This window comes from Dromiciops gliroides, chromosome 3 (genome assembly GCF_019393635.1).
Source record: "Dromiciops gliroides isolate mDroGli1 chromosome 3, mDroGli1.pri, whole genome shotgun sequence".
Classification (NCBI taxonomy): Eukaryota; Metazoa; Chordata; class Mammalia; order Microbiotheria; family Microbiotheriidae; genus Dromiciops; species Dromiciops gliroides.
This window is the reverse complement of record NC_057863.1, coordinates 95,233,670-95,253,890: the sequence shown is the minus strand read 5'-3', so window position 1 is coordinate 95,253,890 and position 20,221 is coordinate 95,233,670. Positions and strand designations below refer to the sequence as shown.

General features: G+C 36.9%; 1 protein-coding gene across 1 annotated transcript in view; it reads right to left on the bottom strand.

Moving 5' to 3' along the window:
• Positions 1-20,221, bottom strand: part of VWA8 (von Willebrand factor A domain containing 8) — a 411,604-nt gene that overhangs the window by 176,864 nt on the left and 214,519 nt on the right. Inside the window, exon 26 of the mRNA XM_043992994.1 lies at positions 15,857-16,008. Coding sequence (XP_043848929.1) covers positions 15,857-16,008 — 152 coding nt within the window. The remainder of the gene's footprint in view (positions 1-15,856; positions 16,009-20,221) is intronic.

Genomic DNA, 20,221 nt, shown 5'->3' with positions numbered 1-20,221 from the left:
TTCCTCATCTGTAAAATGGATATAATAATAGCATCTATCTCCCAGAGCTGTTGTGTCAGCTATTTCTGTCTCATATCCTCTTCACTTTTGAGCTCCCCTTTATAAGTTGTCTTCCCCCAAGACAGTTATTGCTTTCTTGTGTTTGTAACCCTGGTACTTACTACACTGCTTGGCACATAGTAATTGTTTAATAAAGGCATTTTATCTCTTTACTTGTTACCTTATTGATACCACATTAAGAGTTGGTCCTAAAACATCTTTTAACTATTTTATGAGGATGAAAGAAATATGATATAGTAGGAAAAAAAAACAACAACTTTGGAGTCATATGACTTGTGTTACAGTAATGGCCCTACTATTTAGCTGCATGATTTGGGACAAGTAAACTCTCTGGGTCTCAGTTTCTTTATCTGGAAAACAAGGGGATTGGACTATATGATCCTTAAAGTCCTTTCCAGCTCTAAATCAATGATTCTATCCCAGCTGTTGCAAATATCAAAAGTAGCTAAGGGGAGATTCTTATTCTCTATTGCTAGTATCAGTTGGGAAGGCTGCTTTTCATTTTTAAAAATCATGGAAATTACAGATTGCCCAGTTGCTATAGCCATCTAAAAATAATATGGGTGAGTTGTTGGGTTGGAATAGCAGAATATGTTCAAGGACTATAGAGTACGGAACCACCTGATGAAGAAGCATTATTGGCAGCAACTGCTGGATCACAAAAGCACATACATGTTCACGATACTTTAGAAACTAACTCCACCCAACTGCTGTAAAAGAGATTAAAAACTAGTCAAAGTGCCATTTCAGAAGCCAGAGAGAAACTGTTTGAAGATTTTTACTACATGGGGGCTGCAGAAATCTCTATCCCATGTTTACTAAGAGCACTCCCATAAACTGTGAGGGACTTTGGTTGTCATCATCTCTTCCCACTTCTGGTAAGTGGTCAGAGGGGAAGAGGAAATTTCTCAGGGATCAAGACCATTATTTTGTGGTGGGCAACCAAGGTATGGAATCTATAATATTGTCACCACTAATCCAGGCTGACTCCAAACTGATTATCTTGATGTGAAATACTCTGAATTCCATTACTGAAACCTCTAGTTATCTGCCCCTAACCAGGTTGATTTTTTATACCAGTGGAATTAAAATAATAACAGTAATTTCCATAGCTTTAAAACCTTGTCACTTGTTTTATTTCAGTTTGTCAAAAGTCTTTACAGGAATGAAGTCTGGCTTTGATTTTCAAGATAGGAGGGAGATGAAACTTGGAAACTATAAATAGTACTACTTTTCATCTTCAGTGTCATTCACGAATTCATATTTCATAAAACAATGAGGCACTCGATCTATCATAGCCTTCAATTCCTACGCCATGATGTTTCTTAATTCTTTGTGGAAATCTTAATCAAAAATTGGAGAACAAATGAAACCCACAAACAAAAGAAAAGTGAATAGCTACACAATGATATAAGTGCAGTCATCGAGCTAGGTTAAAGAAAAAAAAAGAAAGAAAAATTGTCTTTTCCAGATTATAACCTCCTGCCTGTGAATAGACAACAAAATGAAGAATGGTCCATAATCTAAATGATATATGGTGGATTTGTCTAAGTTTGTTTCCATAAAAAGAAGTGATTTTAGATTTTGAGAGTGTGTTCTGGCAAATTTCTGTGTTTCTCTGGATGTTTGGCAGAGCTGTTTCCATGTTATAAAGGAAACATATGAAAAAGATTTGGATCTTTCTATGGGTATTATGAATTTCAAAGCTATTGACATACCTATTTTTATCAATTTATTTAAACATGTTTTAGCTGTAAGAATCACTAGCTTTGACGAAAACCCAATGGAACTCTATGAAGTACACAGAGCCTCAAAAATTCTCTACTAGATGCCATCTTTGAGAGGAAAGCAAAGAATGTCAACTTCAGCAGCTCTCCTAAGATTTCATGGTTTTCCATACTTCTCAAGACTTTGTCTCATACTAAGACAATTTGCAAATGCATGAAACAAATATATATGAGGTACCTACTAGTACAGGAAAAAGTTCACACTAGACATTGTGGAAGATACAAAGTTTAGAAAAGACATGGTCCCTGATCTCATGAAGCTTACAAAATAGTAGCAGGAATAAGAGAGAGAGAGACTAAATGACACAGTAGAGCACCGGACTTGGAGACAGTTCAAACCAAGGTTAAATACTATTTCACTTATTAGCTGTTTATAGGCAAGTCATATTGTAACAACAACAATAATAATAACAGTTGGAATTTATGTAGCACTTTAAGTCTGCACAGGGGCTTTTGTAGTTTCAACTGATTCTCACAACAACATGTGAGGTAAGTACAATTAATTATTTCCATTTTACAGATGAGGAAACTGAGGCTTATACAAGTTAGGTGACTTGTCCAAAGACACATGGCTAGTGTCTAAGGCAGAATTTGAATTCAGGTCTTCTTGAGTCTAGAACTCTAACCTTTGTACCACCTAGCTCTATCAGCCACGGTTGCCTCATCTGCAAAGTGGCGTTAATAGTTGCACCCATTTCACCTGGGTTGTTATGAAGATCAGTTAGATAGCATAAGTAAAATACTTTTCGTACCTTAAAGAACTATATAAATGCTATATCAATGCTGCTGCTGAAACATAGATAACCATACTATATACTATATTCTGATATAGTATATATTATTATATCATAATTTATTAGGTAAAAATGCTATGAGAAGACCAAAGGGGAAGACTATTACTGACTAGAAAGTGGGGAATACACCAGCAAAGCTTTCATGCTGGAAGGGGCATTTGAGTTGGGTTTTAAAGATGGGAAGGGGGCCAGCAAGGTGGTGTAGTGGATAAAGCACCAGCCCTGAATTCAGGAGGACCTGAGTTCAAATTGGATCTCAGACACTTGACACATACTAGCTGTGTGACCCTGGGCAAGTCACTTAACCCTCATTGCCCTGCAAAAAAGAAAAGAAAAAAGAAAAGAAAAAAAAAAGATGGGTAGGAATTCAGTAGGACTAATTCCTAATCTTGGCTCAAAGAGGGAATAACATACATACTCAAGTGGGTATAGTAATATATTTTACCCTGAGGGAAAGTTGGAGAGGAAGGAGATGGGGGGGGGTTGGGGGGAGGAGGAAGGAAGGGCAGACTGGGGGAGGGAGCAGTAAAAAGCAAAACACTTTTGAGGAAGGTGAAGATGTTCTGCATAACTGCAATGTATGACTTTTATTGAATTGCTTGATTTCATAGGGAGGGTTGAAGAGGGAGGGAGAAAGAAAATTTAGAACACAGAATTAGCTCAAAGACCTTAATCTCATCAGAGTTGGCTCAAGGAGAGAATAACATATACACCCAATTGGAAGGAGCAATCTATCTAACCCAGCAGGAAAGTAGGAGGGGAAGAAGATAAGGAGGGAAGGGTGAAAGAAGGGAGAAGGGGGGGCAGAACAGGGAGGGGGCAGTCAGAAGCAAAACACTTCTGAGGAGGAATAGGGTAAAAGAAGATAGAAAATAGAGTAAATATCATGGGAAGGGAATAGGATGGAGGGAAATAGTTATGATGATTCATTATAATGGCAAAACGTATGGTACCTATTTTGCTGGGCTATTGTGAAGAAAATTCTTTGTTAAGTTTAAGGTACCATATAAAGGTTATGATGAATAGGATGCTATCAGAAAAACCTGGAAAGACCTACATGAACTGAAGCAGAGTGAAATGTACTGTATACAAAAGAACAGCAATAGTTTAAGATGATCTGCTGGGAAGGATGTGGTTATTTTCAACAATGCAACGATCCAATATAACTCTGAAGGACTTATGAAAATTACAATCCATCTACAGAGAAAAAACTGATGATATCTGAAAACAGATTGAAGCATAATTTTTTTTGATAGTTCCTAAATCTGAAGTTTTGTTTTTGTCTGTTTTCTCTCACAACCTGGCTAATGTGGAGATGTTTTCCATGACTACTCATGTATAATTTACATTGAATTGCTTGAGTTCTTGGGGGAGGGAGGCGGGAAGGGAGGGAGGAAGGGAAGTTGGGACACAAAGTGTTGGGTTTTTTTGCAGGGCAATGAGGGTTAAGTGACTTGTCCAGGGTCACATAGCTAGTAAGTGTCAAGGGTCTGAGGCCGGATTTGAACTCAGGTCCTCCTGAATCCAGGGCCAGTGCTTTATCCACTGTGCCACCTAGCTGCCCCTGACACAAAGTTTTAAAAAATTGATGTCAAAATTTGTTTTTACATGTAATTTGGAAAATCAAATTCTAAACAGAAAAACAACAATAAAAACAACAAAAAGAAGTATGGAGAGTACAGTGGAAAGGAAATACTAGATTTTGAGTAGGCAGATAGGGGTTTGAACCCTAGCTCTGTCCTTAATTACCTATGTGTCCTTTAAGCAGATTCCTCTGTTGACCTCATTTTCCTCATTTGCAAAATGAGGGGGTAAGGAAAGATGACCACTGAGGTCCCTCTCAGTCCTAAGATTATGATCCTATGATTATATCTATGGAAAACAGCAAAATTAAAGATAAAACAAAAACAACAACCCCCCCAAAATACAAAATGGAGTAGGCAACAAAACTACTTGAACACTTCCCACCCCCTACCCCCGCCCACCATGAGGACAAGTGGAAATCCAATATTTCTTCCTATTTTGAAAGAGAAAAAAACAGTGGAATTCCTCCAAGGAGGGAAGTTGAACTGAAGTGTTATAAAGGACGACTCCATTATGAAGGGCCAATAGTTTCTGTCTAATGAAAAGCAACTGCAATTAATACTGCAACAGAGGATATCAATTTTAGACAAATATCTCTTTAAAAAGGTACTCAGGGTAAATGAAGCTAGTCTAAGATGTGCAGAGAGGCATTGTTGGCTGTGAGGGGTGTGTTCTATAATAGAGCAAAGAAGTATAAAAATTAGTTAAATTCTGTAGCACACAACACAAGAGCTGTGGTGAGAAAATAAAGCTATTCAGCATGACAAGAAATATGAAAACCTGTGAGGGGAGGCACCTTCTTTGTGCATACTTTTTTTTTTAAGTTTGAAGATCTGGTTGCCAAATTACCTAGTGAACTGTGTTTTTTCCACAGGGCCTGAAGTCACAAGTGATTAGGAATATATTCATGCTGCAGTGATTAACCATTGCTCTGCTCAAGCCAACTTCCATTACATTAATGGTGATGAGGCCAGCAATGCCAAATGAAGTGGTTCTCAGGAGAGCTCATTTTAAGGAGAAAGTTCCCTGTGGCTCCAGTGGAAGAATCTAAACGGTGACAAGATTCTACAAAGGCTGGAAAGAAGAGTTGAAGGGTCCAGGAAAACCTCTACCATTGGGATCATTATGGCTGTAACAAAGAAAGGCAGGAAGAGGCAAAACTGTATCTTTTAAAGGAAATGGTTACTACATTATTTCATCTTTCCCTCTCCAGCACCTGATATAGTACACATAGTAGGACCTTAATTGCTGAATTGAAAATGAATGTTCTGTAATCGCTAATAAAAAGAATTAATCTTATTAATACTGCATATGAAGCAAGAGTTCTGTGTGTCAAGTGAATGTAAAAGAGAACACTGTATTTCGTTTCTTTGGCAGTGTGCTGTCAATCTTCATATGATCTTACAGAATCTCATGGTACCCCAGATATCTCTGGAGGGTCCACAAATGGGTAATCGTGTTAAACAAAATTTGTGTTTGTTGTATTTACCAAGTCCTGAGACCATTAATAGGGCAAGAAAATAAGACAGTAAGATTAAATAGACTGAGACATCAAAGGCCCTTTTAAGTTTTAAGAATTCATATATTCCTGTGTCATTCAATAATAAAAATATGGTGTAGTTTCAGCTCATATTTTTATGCAGCTATTCATACTTACAATGATATATTGCACAGAAATATCTTACTACACTTACATACTTAATCCTTGCTTGGTTAATTCGTTGAGATAACATATAAAGGGCTTTGAAAACCCTTAAAGTGCTTTTTAAATGCTAGCTATTATTATCATTACTATTAATTTACCTTTTCATTGGTCATTGCTCATTTCAGCTGTAGCTGAAAACAACAAATCTGTTCTACATCACATTTGACATTGTGGCTTGCCTGGGTGTCAGAGCAGGAAGAAAAGAAGAAACAGGAACTTTGGAGAGAGTTTGAGTTTAACTCAAGGATCAGTTTGGGGAAAAGGGAGTATCCATACTAGGCATGAATTCTAGGCAGGGAAGTAAGAATTAATACAATTGTCACCACAGATTTTTCACTTAATACCCATGAAGAAACTTTTGCCATGCCTCATGGGTCATTGAGGTAAACTGCCCAGAGTATTGGATACTCTTGCCTACCTCTTGAGTATATACATCACTGTAGCTGGAATTCCTGGAGGAAAGGGAAAGTTGCCAAAACATCATACCATTTCTGTATAGATCTGTACTAGCATCTTTGGGGTGATTTTTAAGCTACCCTAAATTCTGTCTACAAAAATATTGTATAATTTGTATGTAGCTAATTCAAAGTTTTTTTTCTTAAATTCAATTCAATTTATTGTAAAACCAGACTCTATATTTCTGCTGCTGTTGCTACCACTACTGCTATTATTACTATTACTAGCAGCAAGCTAGCTTTTATGTAGAGTTTTAAGGTTTCGAAGCACTTTACAAATATTATCTTATTTTGTCCTTACAATAACCCTGTGAGGTAGGTGCTATTAATATCCCCATTTTGAGAATGAGGAAATGAAGCCTGAGGTCAAGTGACTTAACCAGGGTCTCAAGTATCTGAGGCTTATTTGGAACTCAGATCTTCCTGTTCTACGTATCTAGGTTCCTGTTCTAAGTATCTAGGTTCCTGTTCTAGGTATCTAGGTGGGACAGTTGATAAAGCACTAACTTGGCGTAGTCAGCCACCTAGCACAGCACTTGTTACAAAGTAGGCACTTTATAAAGGCTTATTTCCTTCCTTCTTGACTTTTGTATGTGTGGGTATGTGTGAGAGAGAGAGGCAATTGGGGTTAAGTGACTTGCCCAGGGTCACGCAGCTAGTGTTAAGTGTCTGAGGCTGGATTTGAGAACTCAGGTCCTCCTGACTCCAGAGTTGGGGCTCTATCCACTGTGCCACCTAGCTGCCCCTTCTTCTTGACTTTTAAGCCCAGCACTGGTATTGGGAGTACAAAGACAAAAATCAAAACAATCCCCTGCCCTCAAATATTCTAAGCTGCACAGGGCTAAGAAAACACAAGGGAAATGCAAAGTCATTTTTAGGAAAGGGTGGTGAAAGTACTAACACCTGGTGGGATCAGAAAACGTCTTTCATAAGAGGAAGCACCCAGGCTAAGCCTTGAGGGGAACTGGGGACTCCAAGAGGCTGAGGCAAGAATGCAATGCTTTCCAGGCATGGGAGACACAGCCTGAGCAAGGGCAACAGAGTGGGTGATGACGTTGGGCAAAGGGACCATTAGCCCATATTGGCTGGATACAATGAAGGGGGAAGGGAAGAGAGCAAACACAGTGCCGTTGCAAAGTAAGCCTTAATAAATGCTTGTTGAGAGAGTAATATGAAATGTCTGGGGAATTTTGTGAATGGTTTTAAATACCAAGCTAGGAATTTGTATTTTGCAACTGAGAGCTGCTCATGCTTTATCATGGTGGAACATGGGTCAGATTTGTGCTTTAGGAATATGAGTTTGGCAGCTGTATGGACGACTGAGAGGAGAGGCTAGGACTTGTGAGTCTGATTAAGAGGCTGTTATAAATTCTGAAGGACTTATGATGAAAAATACTATTCACCTATAGAGAAAGAACTGAGTCTGCATGCAAATTAAAGCACACTTTTAAACTTTATTTTTCTTTCTTTTTGGGGGAAGTCTGTGTTTTATAATATGACTAATATGGAAATATGTTTTGCATGACTTCATATGTATAATCTATATGAAATTGCTTACCTTTTGGGGGAGGGGAAGGAAGGAGAGAATTTGGAACTCAAAACTTTAAAAAACAAATATTAAAAATTGTTTTTTTATGTAATTGAGAAAAAATAAATTAAAAAAAAATTTAAGAGACTGTCGTAAGAGTCCAAGGGAGAGGTGATCAGGTCCTGAACAAAGGTTCTGGCCATGTGAATGGAAAGAAGGGGATTAATATGAGGAATAGTGAGGAGGTAGATTCAAAAAGACTGGTCATTTATTGGACACAAAGGATAAGGAAGAGACACAAAATTGAGGATGCTTCCTTCCTTTTTTTTTTTTTTTTTAAAGGATGCTTTCAAGGCTGTAAATGTAGGTAACTGGAAGAACCGTGGAAGCCTTAGCAGAAATAGGGAAATAGAGAGGTAGAAAGGTGAGGTGGGTTTAGTGGAAAAAATAGTAAGTTCTATTTTAGACATATTGAATTTGAGATTTTGGTGATGTAAGAATAGAGATCAGGAGAGAGGTAAGGGCTGGATATGTAAATATAGTAGTCATCTAATTCCTCCCACCACTGAGTCTCTATTTTCCCCAATTTGCATATATGATATGTTTAGCTGATGTCTTACACTAAAACATAGGCTTCATAAGAGCAGAGACTGTTTTATCTATATTTTTGTATCCCCAGTGTCTATCTAAACACAGTGCTTGGCATATATTAAGTACATAATAAATGCTTGTTGGTTGATTCAGTTGAACTAGTTACCTATAGGATCAAGATTTTGGATGGTTTCAAGTGAAGGCAGAGTAGGGGTAATGAAGTGAGAAAGCAGCAGTGGAGTGGAGTGAATGGCGTTTATGAAGATAATGAAGGATATGTTAAGATGAAGAAGAAAAGATGGCTATAAAACTCCCCCTAAATTTCCATTGAATTTCTTATGCTGACAGGCAATATATTGAAGCCATGATGGGGGAAGTCACAATGTGGACGGATAACTGGATACACACATGTCCATCTATATATTGATGGATACCTCTATATATCTACATCAGATGATCACCGAACCAAGGGAACCAATGCCATCACCACCATCAAACCAGGAGAGCCACAGAGTAGACTCAGAGACTGGGACCTGGGCGATAATCCAGCAGAAGAGACTGGAAAGGTCAGATACATAAGAGAAAGAAGAAAAGCGGTGACACTGTGAGATCAATGCTATGGCCACCCCTGGGGTACAGTGGAAAGAGTGCTAGATTTGGAACCCTAGCGCCTAGGATCAGATTCCTTGCATTTGTCACCTACTATATGTGTGGCCCTGGGCAAACGACTTTGTTTTTCTGGGTCTCAGTTTTGTTATCCATGACATAAGGAGACTGGACTTAGATGACCTCTGAGTTCCCTTCCAGCTCCAATCTCTAGTCCGATAATCCAGTGAGGCGCAGTGAATAGGCAGGTCATGAGGCCGAGAAGGTTGATGAAATAAGATGCTAGGGTGTCTGAAGGAACATCAACAATGATAATGAATTCCTCAGTTAGAAGGAAAGGGGTTTAGGTTCAGAGAAAGTCTGGATCAACTACTGAACTCCTTAAGAACGGAGGGAGAATGACCTAGAATCTTCTATTACCTAGTATCTGGAAAGAGATGGATAGAATGAATCTCAAAGAACAAGTGGCTGAGTGACAGCAGCAGAGTGGAGTCTGTAAGTGGCAGTGGGTAGGAAGGATGCCTTCTTCTGGCCCAGCTGTAACTGGGTGTACATGAGAAAGAGCATCCAGAATTAGAAAAAGTTTCCAGGGATGCTGTGTCTACTGAGAGAAGATAGAGGAGTGTAAGAGGAGAAAGTCTACACCAAAGGGCAGTTTGTTAATAAGAGAACAAGGATTCCAGAGAGCACAGAATAGTGAGTTGTAGGCAATGAGATTTTAATTTTATGATAGCTTTGGAAATCAAGAGAAGAATGAATGACAGTAAGACAACTGAACAATTATTACACGGCCAGAACAGGGGCCTCTCCATAAATTAAGTCATTCTTAAGGCACTTTCACATATATATATTTTCATGTATGGTTTGTCTATTGCCATCATTCTTGTGTGTACCAATCAGATAATATTTAAGCAGTTGATATGAATGGCTCTTGCCCACAAGGGCACTGCATCTAACACTTTATGGATTTATTCATTATATAAAGAAATGTCTTAAAATTTAAAATCTCAAGAAACAACTATAACAGAGTAAAAACATTCTAAAATATGAACACTTCGGTCTAGATTAGCAATTTTTTAATCAGGGTGCCTGGGAATGAAGTGTTTTCATAAAGTACCCTTCTCAGTGAAACATGCCTGCTACATGGAAGAACATTAGACAAAGCTGGAGGGATTTTAAATGAACTTTAAATGCCTTTAATTATATTAACCTTGCCTTTAATTCCACATAAGTTTTTTTTTTTTTCCCCAAAGGCATTTTTCCTGAGAGTACTAATCTGGGAGTGATTAACTTGCTACAAAACTTCACATGCAACCCTCTGTTTCCAGATACAGGGATGGTAGTTTGTCCTATGAGAAAACGCAAACCTCTTCAAGTTTTAATAAAATGAAAAGTATTAATAGTCGGCCTTTATTCCCCATTGGAGAAAAATGTAGCATTAAACAGAATCCTGGTAAAGTTTTGCTCAAATGAACTTGCATCATTTAAAATATTGCATTGCTGCAAACTTCCCAGAAAATATTACTAGAAATGAATTAGGGAAGTAATTTTCTATTATAAGTGACGTCTACATCCGTTAAAATGCCTTTTCTATATTAAAAAATTGTCCTGGCTTCTGATGCTATATGATATTCACAAGCTGTGTGACTTAGGTAAATCATTTAATCATCCTGGGCCTCGATTTCTTTACCTGTAAAATGAGAGGTTTAGACCAGAGATGTCTTCTGAGATTCTTTTTGACTTTAGCTCTATATTCTCAAAATACCCTTGTGAGCAGTCATTCAACAACTTTTTTTTTTAATGTATCATATATACAAGGTAATGTGTGTAACAATCCTATCGTGAAAGCCAACAAATAATTCATGGTTCTTGTCTTCAGGAAGTTTATAGTCTAACCAAACACATCTGCCCAAGGGGCTCTCACAGGAATATTAGTAGGCAACCTCTCATGACAGATTATTAGATCTCTATCATCATGGTTCCCTCCCAAAGATTATAATATTGAATGACTAGTTAATTGGGTCAAGCAAATGAATGACTTAGGTACTATATGGTCAGGATGAGAAAGTGCAAATCAGGAAAATCAACAAAGATTGATGAGGAAATAAATAGGGGAAGCCAAAAGAAGCAAGCCCTGGGGATGGAGAGCTAAGAGCTGGGTGAGCCTTTCTAGAGGCTGGAGACTGCACCACTGGGCGCTTTTATAAGTGCTCCATTAGTCCCAGCTCTCATCTGAATTAATAACAGAGCAGTGGCCCCAAGCTCCCCTCATCTTGTTCTGGCCTTTATTTTGCTTAACTAGACCCCACTGCATCCCTTTTTTTTTTTTTTTTTTTTTTTTGGTGAGGCAATTGGGGTTAAGTGACTTGCCCAGGGTCATACAGCTAGTAAGTGTCAAGTGTCTGAGGCTGGATTTGAACTCAGGTCCTCCTGAATCCAGGGCTAGTGCTCTATCTACTGCGCCACCTAGCTGCCCCTGCATCCCATTTTTACAGCAATAAAGATGAGGTTAAAATTCTATTCACACATATACCAGCTCCTCCATCAAGAGGCAGGTGTCACCAACAACGGTTTAACCATGTTTTGCTCTCTGCTTGGAGGCAGCTGTTGGCAATGTGGATACAGAGCTAGGCCTGCAATCAGGAGAACCTAAGTTCAAATCCAGGCTCAGACATTTCCTAGCTCAGTCATTCACAGTCAAGTCACTTCATCTCTGCCTCAGTTTCCTCAGTTGTAAAGTGGGGATCATAACGTGAGGATCAAATGATATACTATTTTGTAAAAAAGTGCCTGGCACATAGGAGGTGCTGTATAAATGCTCAATCCCTTTCCCCTTTGCTGTCTTCTCCCTTCCCAAACCAAGTCCTGCATGACCACTGAATGCTATTTATTCACCATGAGTCCTCTGTTATGTGTATTATAGGGCAAGGGTAAGGAGAAGTATCACTTTATTTTCTTGCTTCAAGGACTAACCAAATCTGCGGTCAATTTTTCACTCTCAGACTTGTTAAAGCCCAAGAGTCAAAGTCACTGATGTGTACTGCAAGAAAATTGCATCTATTACAACCATCATAGGTTTCATGAGTCTATGCTTTAAGGATTTATTAAGTGGGTCATTAATAATTCTAAAAACCTTTTAAGTAGAGTATTTTGACCCTGAGTGTCCAGACATAAACTTCAGTTTAAGAGATTGCTTTCATACCCATATTGTTTTTAGGGTTTGAATATTAAATTCACTTTTTCCTATACTGTACAGAGATGTGATTATATCAATAGGTGATATATTTCATCCTTAAAGGAGCTCCAAATTCTGAAATACTTTTGTACATGATAGCATGTAAATCTAACATAAGGTATAATACAAACCACTTTAGATATAGATACAGACAAAAGAAAAGGGGAAATATTTCTAAGAAAAGTACTTTCTTAGTACATTAGTGCTCTTAGTTATTGCCAAAGCACATCGCTAAGATTAAAACTGTTAACATGCCAGAGACACAAACATGCATACATATATAAACATAGATGCACTTAAGTGATTCAATGACTTAAGAATTGGAATTGGAGTAAGACTTAAGTTCAAATCCTGTCTGAGACACTAGCTGGATGACCCTGACACCAAGTCATTTAACTACTCTCAGACTCAGTTTCCTCACTTGTAAAATCTCCTACATCACAAGGTTGTTGGGGGGGATCAAATAAATAACATATAACGGTGCTTTGCAAACCTTAAAGGATAACATAAATGCTAGTTGTTGTTATTAGAATTGTTGTACATTTATGATAGAAATAACTCACATTTTCACAATATTCTAAGGTATACAAGCACTTTTCTCCCTGTGAAAGCAAGCATTACCATTGTATTACAAAAAAGGAGAGTAAAGGTTTTAGAGATGGGAAATGACTTACTGCTGGTCCCTCAGTTAGCAAGTGTCCCATTCTGTGATTTCACTGTGCCAGTGCCTCTTTAAGGTATGAAATGGGCCGCCCAAATGTGATGAGGCCAGCTGCTCAGATGACAGACAAGTCATACCTGGCTTGCTCTCAAAGCCTTCCCCCTCCACATCTTCTCTCACATCCATACTCATCTTCATTCACACAGCTACCAACTTGATTCAAGGTAGCAAGGATAGGAACTGACATAGGAGCTAGGATTTCATTGGTTCATGGAATTCCCAGTGAGGAAACTACTCATACAAATACAGGTCAGCTCCTTCTCTGGAAGAGGTAACCTGTTCAGTATCAGACAGTCAAGCATGTATCAGGGGCAGGACTTGCACCCATGTCTTCCTGGCTTTAAGGACAGCTTTCTAACCATGCTGTCCTTCAAGATGGTCCATCTATTACTTTATTAATATATTCATTATGTGAAGGAGAAATGTCTTGGAATTTTAAAAGTCAAGAAGTAAGTATAACAAAAAATAAAGGGAAGAATGTGCGTGTTGAGCATAAAATGAGATCATGTCGGTAAAGAACTTGGCAAACCTTAAAGCACTTATTGTTGTTATTATGGCTGAGGGTTATTAATGGATGATAAAATCACCCACAGAAGAAGGGTAAGTGGACCACAGCAGAAAACCTTGATAGCAGAAGACATCATCAGGTTTATAAAGGAATGGAGAAGGAGGTGGGCTGCTCATACAGGAAGAGTGATAACAGACTGAAAGCTTGAATGTGCACTAGGATTCATGAACTACCAAAGACTCTGAAGAGGTCTTCCTGCACACTGAGTACAAGCTTTATGGAAGTTCTGCTGAAGAACAGGGGCAGGAATCACACAGGATTAAAGTGTTGGGTGGTGATTTACACAGTGCAGAAAATTAAATAGATGAAATGAATTATCCTTTAAAGGATGAAAATATAGAAAATTGTTTTCTTTTTTGGGCACTGAAATTTCTAATAGTCCTAATTAAGATTCTTTTGTTGTTTCATTGTTTTTCAATCATATCTGACCCTTTGTGACCCCTTTGGGTTTTTCCTGACAAAGATATTGGTATAGTTTGCTATTTCCTTTTCCAGTTCATTTTACAGATAGGGTTAAGTGACTTGCCCAGGGTCACACAGTTAGTAAATGTCTGAGGCAGGATTTGAACTCAGGAAGAGAAGTCTTCCTGACTCAAGGCCCAGTGCTCTATCCACTGTGCCATGTAGCTGCCCCCCCATAATTATGATTACTTATTCAATATAAGAATTTCATCTTTTACCTCAAATGTGTGCCCAGTATGAAGAAAAAGTAAATTAGGTTCTCTTACTTCAAATGTCTAGTTTAAATAAACAGAACATATAATACAGTGAATTTCACTATCAGAGGTATAAGAGCCTCACACACTAACTTGACAATTAAGAAATTATTTTTAACAAGCAAATAGAGAATAACTCTCACTATTAAAAACTAGGATATGTAAAGGACACACGTTCATTCTAAGGCAGAGGGCAGTTACCAATGGAATGCCCTAAGCAAGAAATGCCATAATAATTAGGTTACTAACCTTCCTTTAACATGTCCATATGGTTGCTAGGCAACAAGCATAGCAGTACTACTGCAGGAAGAATCTATGCATTAACAAATGCATTAACCATAACATTTTTCCAGGAAAAAATTTCCTGCTCATTAATAATAAAAACCAATGCAAATATCTTTGCATAATTTCATTCTGTGGTCTGATCACTAAAAAGGGAAATATTTGTTTCTCTGTAAGCAATTTCTGATTTAATGGTTTGCTCTCATTGGCAAAAGTTTGGACTAGATTGTTCTAAAACATCTACATTTTAAAAAAATATGAAAAACAGTTGAATATGTAATATAGACATAAAAATTACTGAAATAATTTTGAATTCTTATTGACAAAATATTTTCTAACAAAATGATAAATATGCATTTTCTATACATTTTAGCTAAATAAATTTAAAGTTGTTTAAAAATACTAAATAATATTTTCTAATAAAATTTATGACTTACAGTCACAATGCTAGACTTATTAAACTTAATAACATTTATATTATCTGGCTTCTTTATAAACTATTTTTCCAGGAATCATGATGGATTTGTCCTGATCCACTAATACTTTATTTACCAGTTATCCTTCTGGTCAACAGCACACATTTGCGAGATAGCCATTCAATGTTAGGGGTACAGATTTTGACGATGAATAAAAGGAAGTTAACTGACCCACATTGAGATTAAGTTGGACCAGCTTCATTACCATCATCTTCTTTGGGTGGAGCAAACTTGCCAAAGACTTGAAAATTCAAATGCTATATGTAATAATTAATCAGGTGATACATGTGTGGGTATGTAAGTATATATATATATATGCACACACACACACACACATATATATAAAATAAAATCATCTTGGTAACAAAAGAATGTTCCTTGTGTGGTTTTCTTATGTGAAATAATTTTTGTTATTAACTTTTAAACAAATTAAGTAATATTGAGAATTAACAGGAATTAAACAAAAAACCCACAGACTAATAAGAAACAAATATTTCCCTTTATTTAATTATCTTACAACTACTTATGTGACACTCAGAAGAATAATTTACAGGTGCATGGAAAGGAATTATTTAATTATATTGAGTAGTAATATATTTGCATATCTTGGAGGGAAAAGTCACTTTAACCCCAAGCGAATTTATCAGGGATTATAACAGTATGCTTTAAATGAATTAGCATGAGTTAAAATCAGAATTGTTATGATAATAAGAGGTTTGGTTTTTTTAAATCAACTTGTTCATCTTACTCCTTTGCTAGCTGCACACTGGTAGGTTTTGCTCCAACAGGTATCCCATATTTGTGTAAAGTGTTCATCAAAATCTCCCTCATATCACTGTTGTAGGAATCAAAGTCAAACACATTTCTTACCACACTGGCAAGTCCTTCATTGGGAAATTTCTGTATTAAAAAATAAAAAACAAAACAAAACATTTCTTAGGCATACTGTTAAGTTCTAGCATGCAATAAAAGTCAAAAATGGTAGCAAATAATAGTATATTTAAAAATAATAGGCAGGATAAAAACTCAATCTAATTTAGCAAAAGTTTAGAAAAAATAAAAATAATATAATTTAGATAGGTACAATTATGTCATATTTGATATTCACCTAGGTGGCCAGAATACTACTTTCTGAAAAAAAGAATTTTTTTTTTAACTTTGGAGCTAGCTGCTCTTTCACACAAGAGAAATCATTTCTCTTATTCAAATGTTCAATAATTTGAAAATCAATACTTCCTGAAACTTTCTAGCTTTCAAGTTTTTTTTCAATCTTAATAGTATTTTATTTTTCTCCAGTTACATGTAAAGATATTTTTCAACATTTGGGGGGGGGGCAGGGCCATGAGGATAAAGTGACTTGCCCAGGGTCACACAGCTAGTGTGTTTGAGGCCAGATTTGAACTCAGGTCCTCCTGAATCCAGGGCTGGTGCTTTATCCACTATACCACCTAGCTGCCTCTCAACATTTGTTTTTATAAGACTTTGAGTTCCAAATTTTTCTCTCCCTCCTTCCCAAGACAGAAAGCAATATGATATAGGTTATATATGTACAATCCCATTAAACATATTTCTTCATTAGTCATGTTGTGAAAGAAGAATCAGAATACAAGGGAAAAACCTCAAAAAAGAAAAAAAAGTAGAAACAGTATGGTTCAATCTGCATCCAGATTCCACACTTCTTTTTTCTGGATGTGGAGAGCATTTTCCATCATGAATCCTTTGAAACTGTCTTGTATCACTGTCTTGCTGAGAAGAGCTAAGTCCATCACAGTAGATCATCACACAATGTTGCTGTTACTGTGTACAATGGTTCTGCACACTATACTCAGTGTCAGTCTGCTTAAGTCTTTCCAGATTTCTTTGAAATCTGCCTGCTTATCATTTTTTATAGCACAAAGTATTCCATTACATTCATATACCACAAATTATTCAGTCACTCCCCAATTGATGGGCATCCCCTTGATTTCTAATACTTTGCCATCACAAAGAGAGCTGCTATAAATATGGGTCTTTTTTCCCTTTTTAAGATCTCCTTGGATACAGACCTAGTAGTGGTATTACTGGGTCAAAGGGTATGCACAACTCCATAGATCTTTGGGCATAGTTCCAAATAGCTCTCCAGAATGGCTGGATAAGTTTACAACTCCACCAATAATGCATTAGTGTTCCAATTTTTCCACAGCTTCTCCAACATTTATTATTATCCTTTTGTTTTGTCGTATTAGACAATCTGATAGGTGTGAGGTGGTAAATCAGAGTGGTTTTAATTTGCATTTTTCTAATCAATAGTGATTTAGAGCATTTTTTAAAAATATGGCAATAGATAGCTTTGATTTCTTCATCTGAAAACTGCCTGTTCATATCCTTTGACCATTTCTCAACTGGGGAATGACTTGCATTCTTTTTTTTTTTTTTGACTTGCATTCTTATAAATTTGATTTAGTTCCCTATATATTTTAGAAATGAGGACTTTATCAGAAACACTGGCTGTAAAAATTCTTTCCCAGATTTTTGCATTCCTTCTGATCTTGGCTACACTGTTTCTTTTTGTAGAAAGCCTTTTTAATTTAATGTAATCAAAATCATCCATTTTGCATTTCATAAATTATCTATCTCTTGTTTGGTCATAAATTGTTCTCCTCTCCATAGATCTGAGAAGTAAACTATTCCTTCTTCCCCTAATTTGCCTATGGTATCACCTTTTATGTTTAAATCATGTACCCATTTCGACCTTATTTTGGTATATGGTATAAGATGTTGGTCTATGCATAGTTTCTGCCATACTATCTTCCAGTTTTACCAGCAGTTTTTGTCAAATAGTGATTTCTTATCCCAGAAGATGGAGTCTTTTGGTTTATCAAACAGTAGATTACTATAGTCATTTATTACTGTGCCTCCTGTGCCTCACCTATGCCACTGATCCACCACTCTATTTCTTAGCCAGCACCAAAGAGTTTTGATGACTGCCACCTTACAGTATGGCTTTAGATTTGGTATGGCTAGCCCACCTTCTTGTGCATTTTTTTCAATAATTCCCTTGATATTCTTGACCTCTTGTTCTTTTGGATGAATTTTGTTATTTTTTTCCAGCTCTAAAAATAATTTTTAAGTAGTCTGATTGGTATGGCACTGAATAAGTAAATTAATTTAGGTAGAATTATCATTTTTATTATATTAGCTTGGCCTATCCATGAGCAATTGATATTTTTCCAATTATTTAGATCTGCTTTTATTTGTGTGAGAAGTGTTTTGTAATTGTGTTCACAGAGTTCCTGAGTTTGTCTTGGCAGGTGGACTCCCAAGTACGTTATATTGTCTACAGTTACTTTAAATGGAATTTCTCTTTCTATCTCTTGCTGCTGAGCTTTGTTGGTCATGTATAGAAATGTTGATGATTTGTGTGGGTTTATTTTATATCCTGCAACTTTGCTAAAGTTGTTAATTGCTTCAAGTAGTTTTTTAGTTGATTCTTTAGGATTTCCTAAGTATACCATCATATCATCTGCAAAGTTTTGGTTCCTCCTTGCCTATTCTAATTCCTTCAATTCCTTTTTCTTCTCTTATTGCTAAAGCTAACATTTCTAGTACAATATTAAATAAGAGAGGTGAGAATGGACATCCCTGTTTCACCCTTGATCTTACTGGGAATGCCTCTAACTTATCCCCATTACCTAGAATGTTTGCTGATGGTTTTAGGCAGATGCTGCTTATCATTTTAAGGAAAGCTCCATTTATTCCTATGCTCTCCAGTGTTTCTAATAGGAATGAGGGCTGTGTTTTATAAAAAGTTTTTTCTGCATCTATTGAGATATTCATATGTCTAGCTTTAAGGTTTCAGAAAAGGTAGTATACAATATGGTAGAGTAGAATATTTAAATGGAAGTGTTCAATGTTCCAAAAAAACTTACTCTGCATTAGACACGGGGCAAAAAGATCATACAATACACAGACCCACTTCTCCTGGAGCTCATAAAAAGTACTAATCAAGATTATGGTACTATCATTTAAAAAAGAGAATAAAGGAAAAAAAAAGGACAATGCAGAAGGGTGGAAAAAACAGGAAGAAAGGAATGGAGCAAGTTGGGACAGAAATACAGATGAGTTAGAAAAAAGGAAAGAAAGATCATGAAATAAGAAGAGAGAGTATAATCTCTGGAGGTGATGTAAAATGACAACTTTTTAGCCTATTTATCTATTTACTGTATAAATGAAGACAAGCATTTCTTAGCTGACTTGAAAACACTCAGTAGTTCTGAAAAATTTTAATAAAAAATAAAGAATAAGTGAACTGAATAACTTGTTTTGTTATATTTTCCAAGCCAGGAATATAAAAATCCAAGGATCTTCATTTTTATATCTTAATCACAATGTTTTACAAATGGGAAACTAGAAGTACAATGTTAAATGAAACCCTCTGCTCTATAGTTTAAAATGATTTCACAATCAAAGGATAAATTCACTTTGGGACATGTTGATTTTGAGGTGCAGATGGGATGTCCAGGGGGTCAGGGGAGACCATGGAATTATGCACACAGATTTGAAATTATCTGCAGAGGTGATAATTGAAGCTATAGGAGGGGCAGATAAGATACAGAGAAAAAGAAGAGGCCTGAAGACAGACCTGATGGTCTCCCTACCATAGGGGTAAGGAGAATCACTCACTGAGGGCGAGGGGTTAGATCAGTAGGAGAGAAAAGAAAGTCATTCCATGGAAGCCAAAACCAGAAAGAGTATCAAAAAAGGGGTAGTCGACAATGTCAAATGCTGCAAAAAAGTTAGAGTCCATGACTGAAAAAATACTCAGACTTTGCAATGCAGAGGCAGGGCGCTGCTAATCTAGGAAAGACGAGTCAGCAGGGCACGGAGGTCAGGAGCCAGAATTGAAAACGATTTAATGCAGCCTCATGCCAGTCTTTCCCTTCAGATTGTAAAAGTAACATTTTTTAAGCAACTGTCTAATGCATTTATCATGTAATTTAGTGTCATTTTTGTGTCTCCTCGTTCCCAGACTACAACTTCCATAAAGTGAAGGACAATGCATTATGTCAAGTCTGCACACCCTCCATCCCTAGGAGTTGCCCAGCCCCAAGTTCTGCCGTGAAGGAGGTGCTTA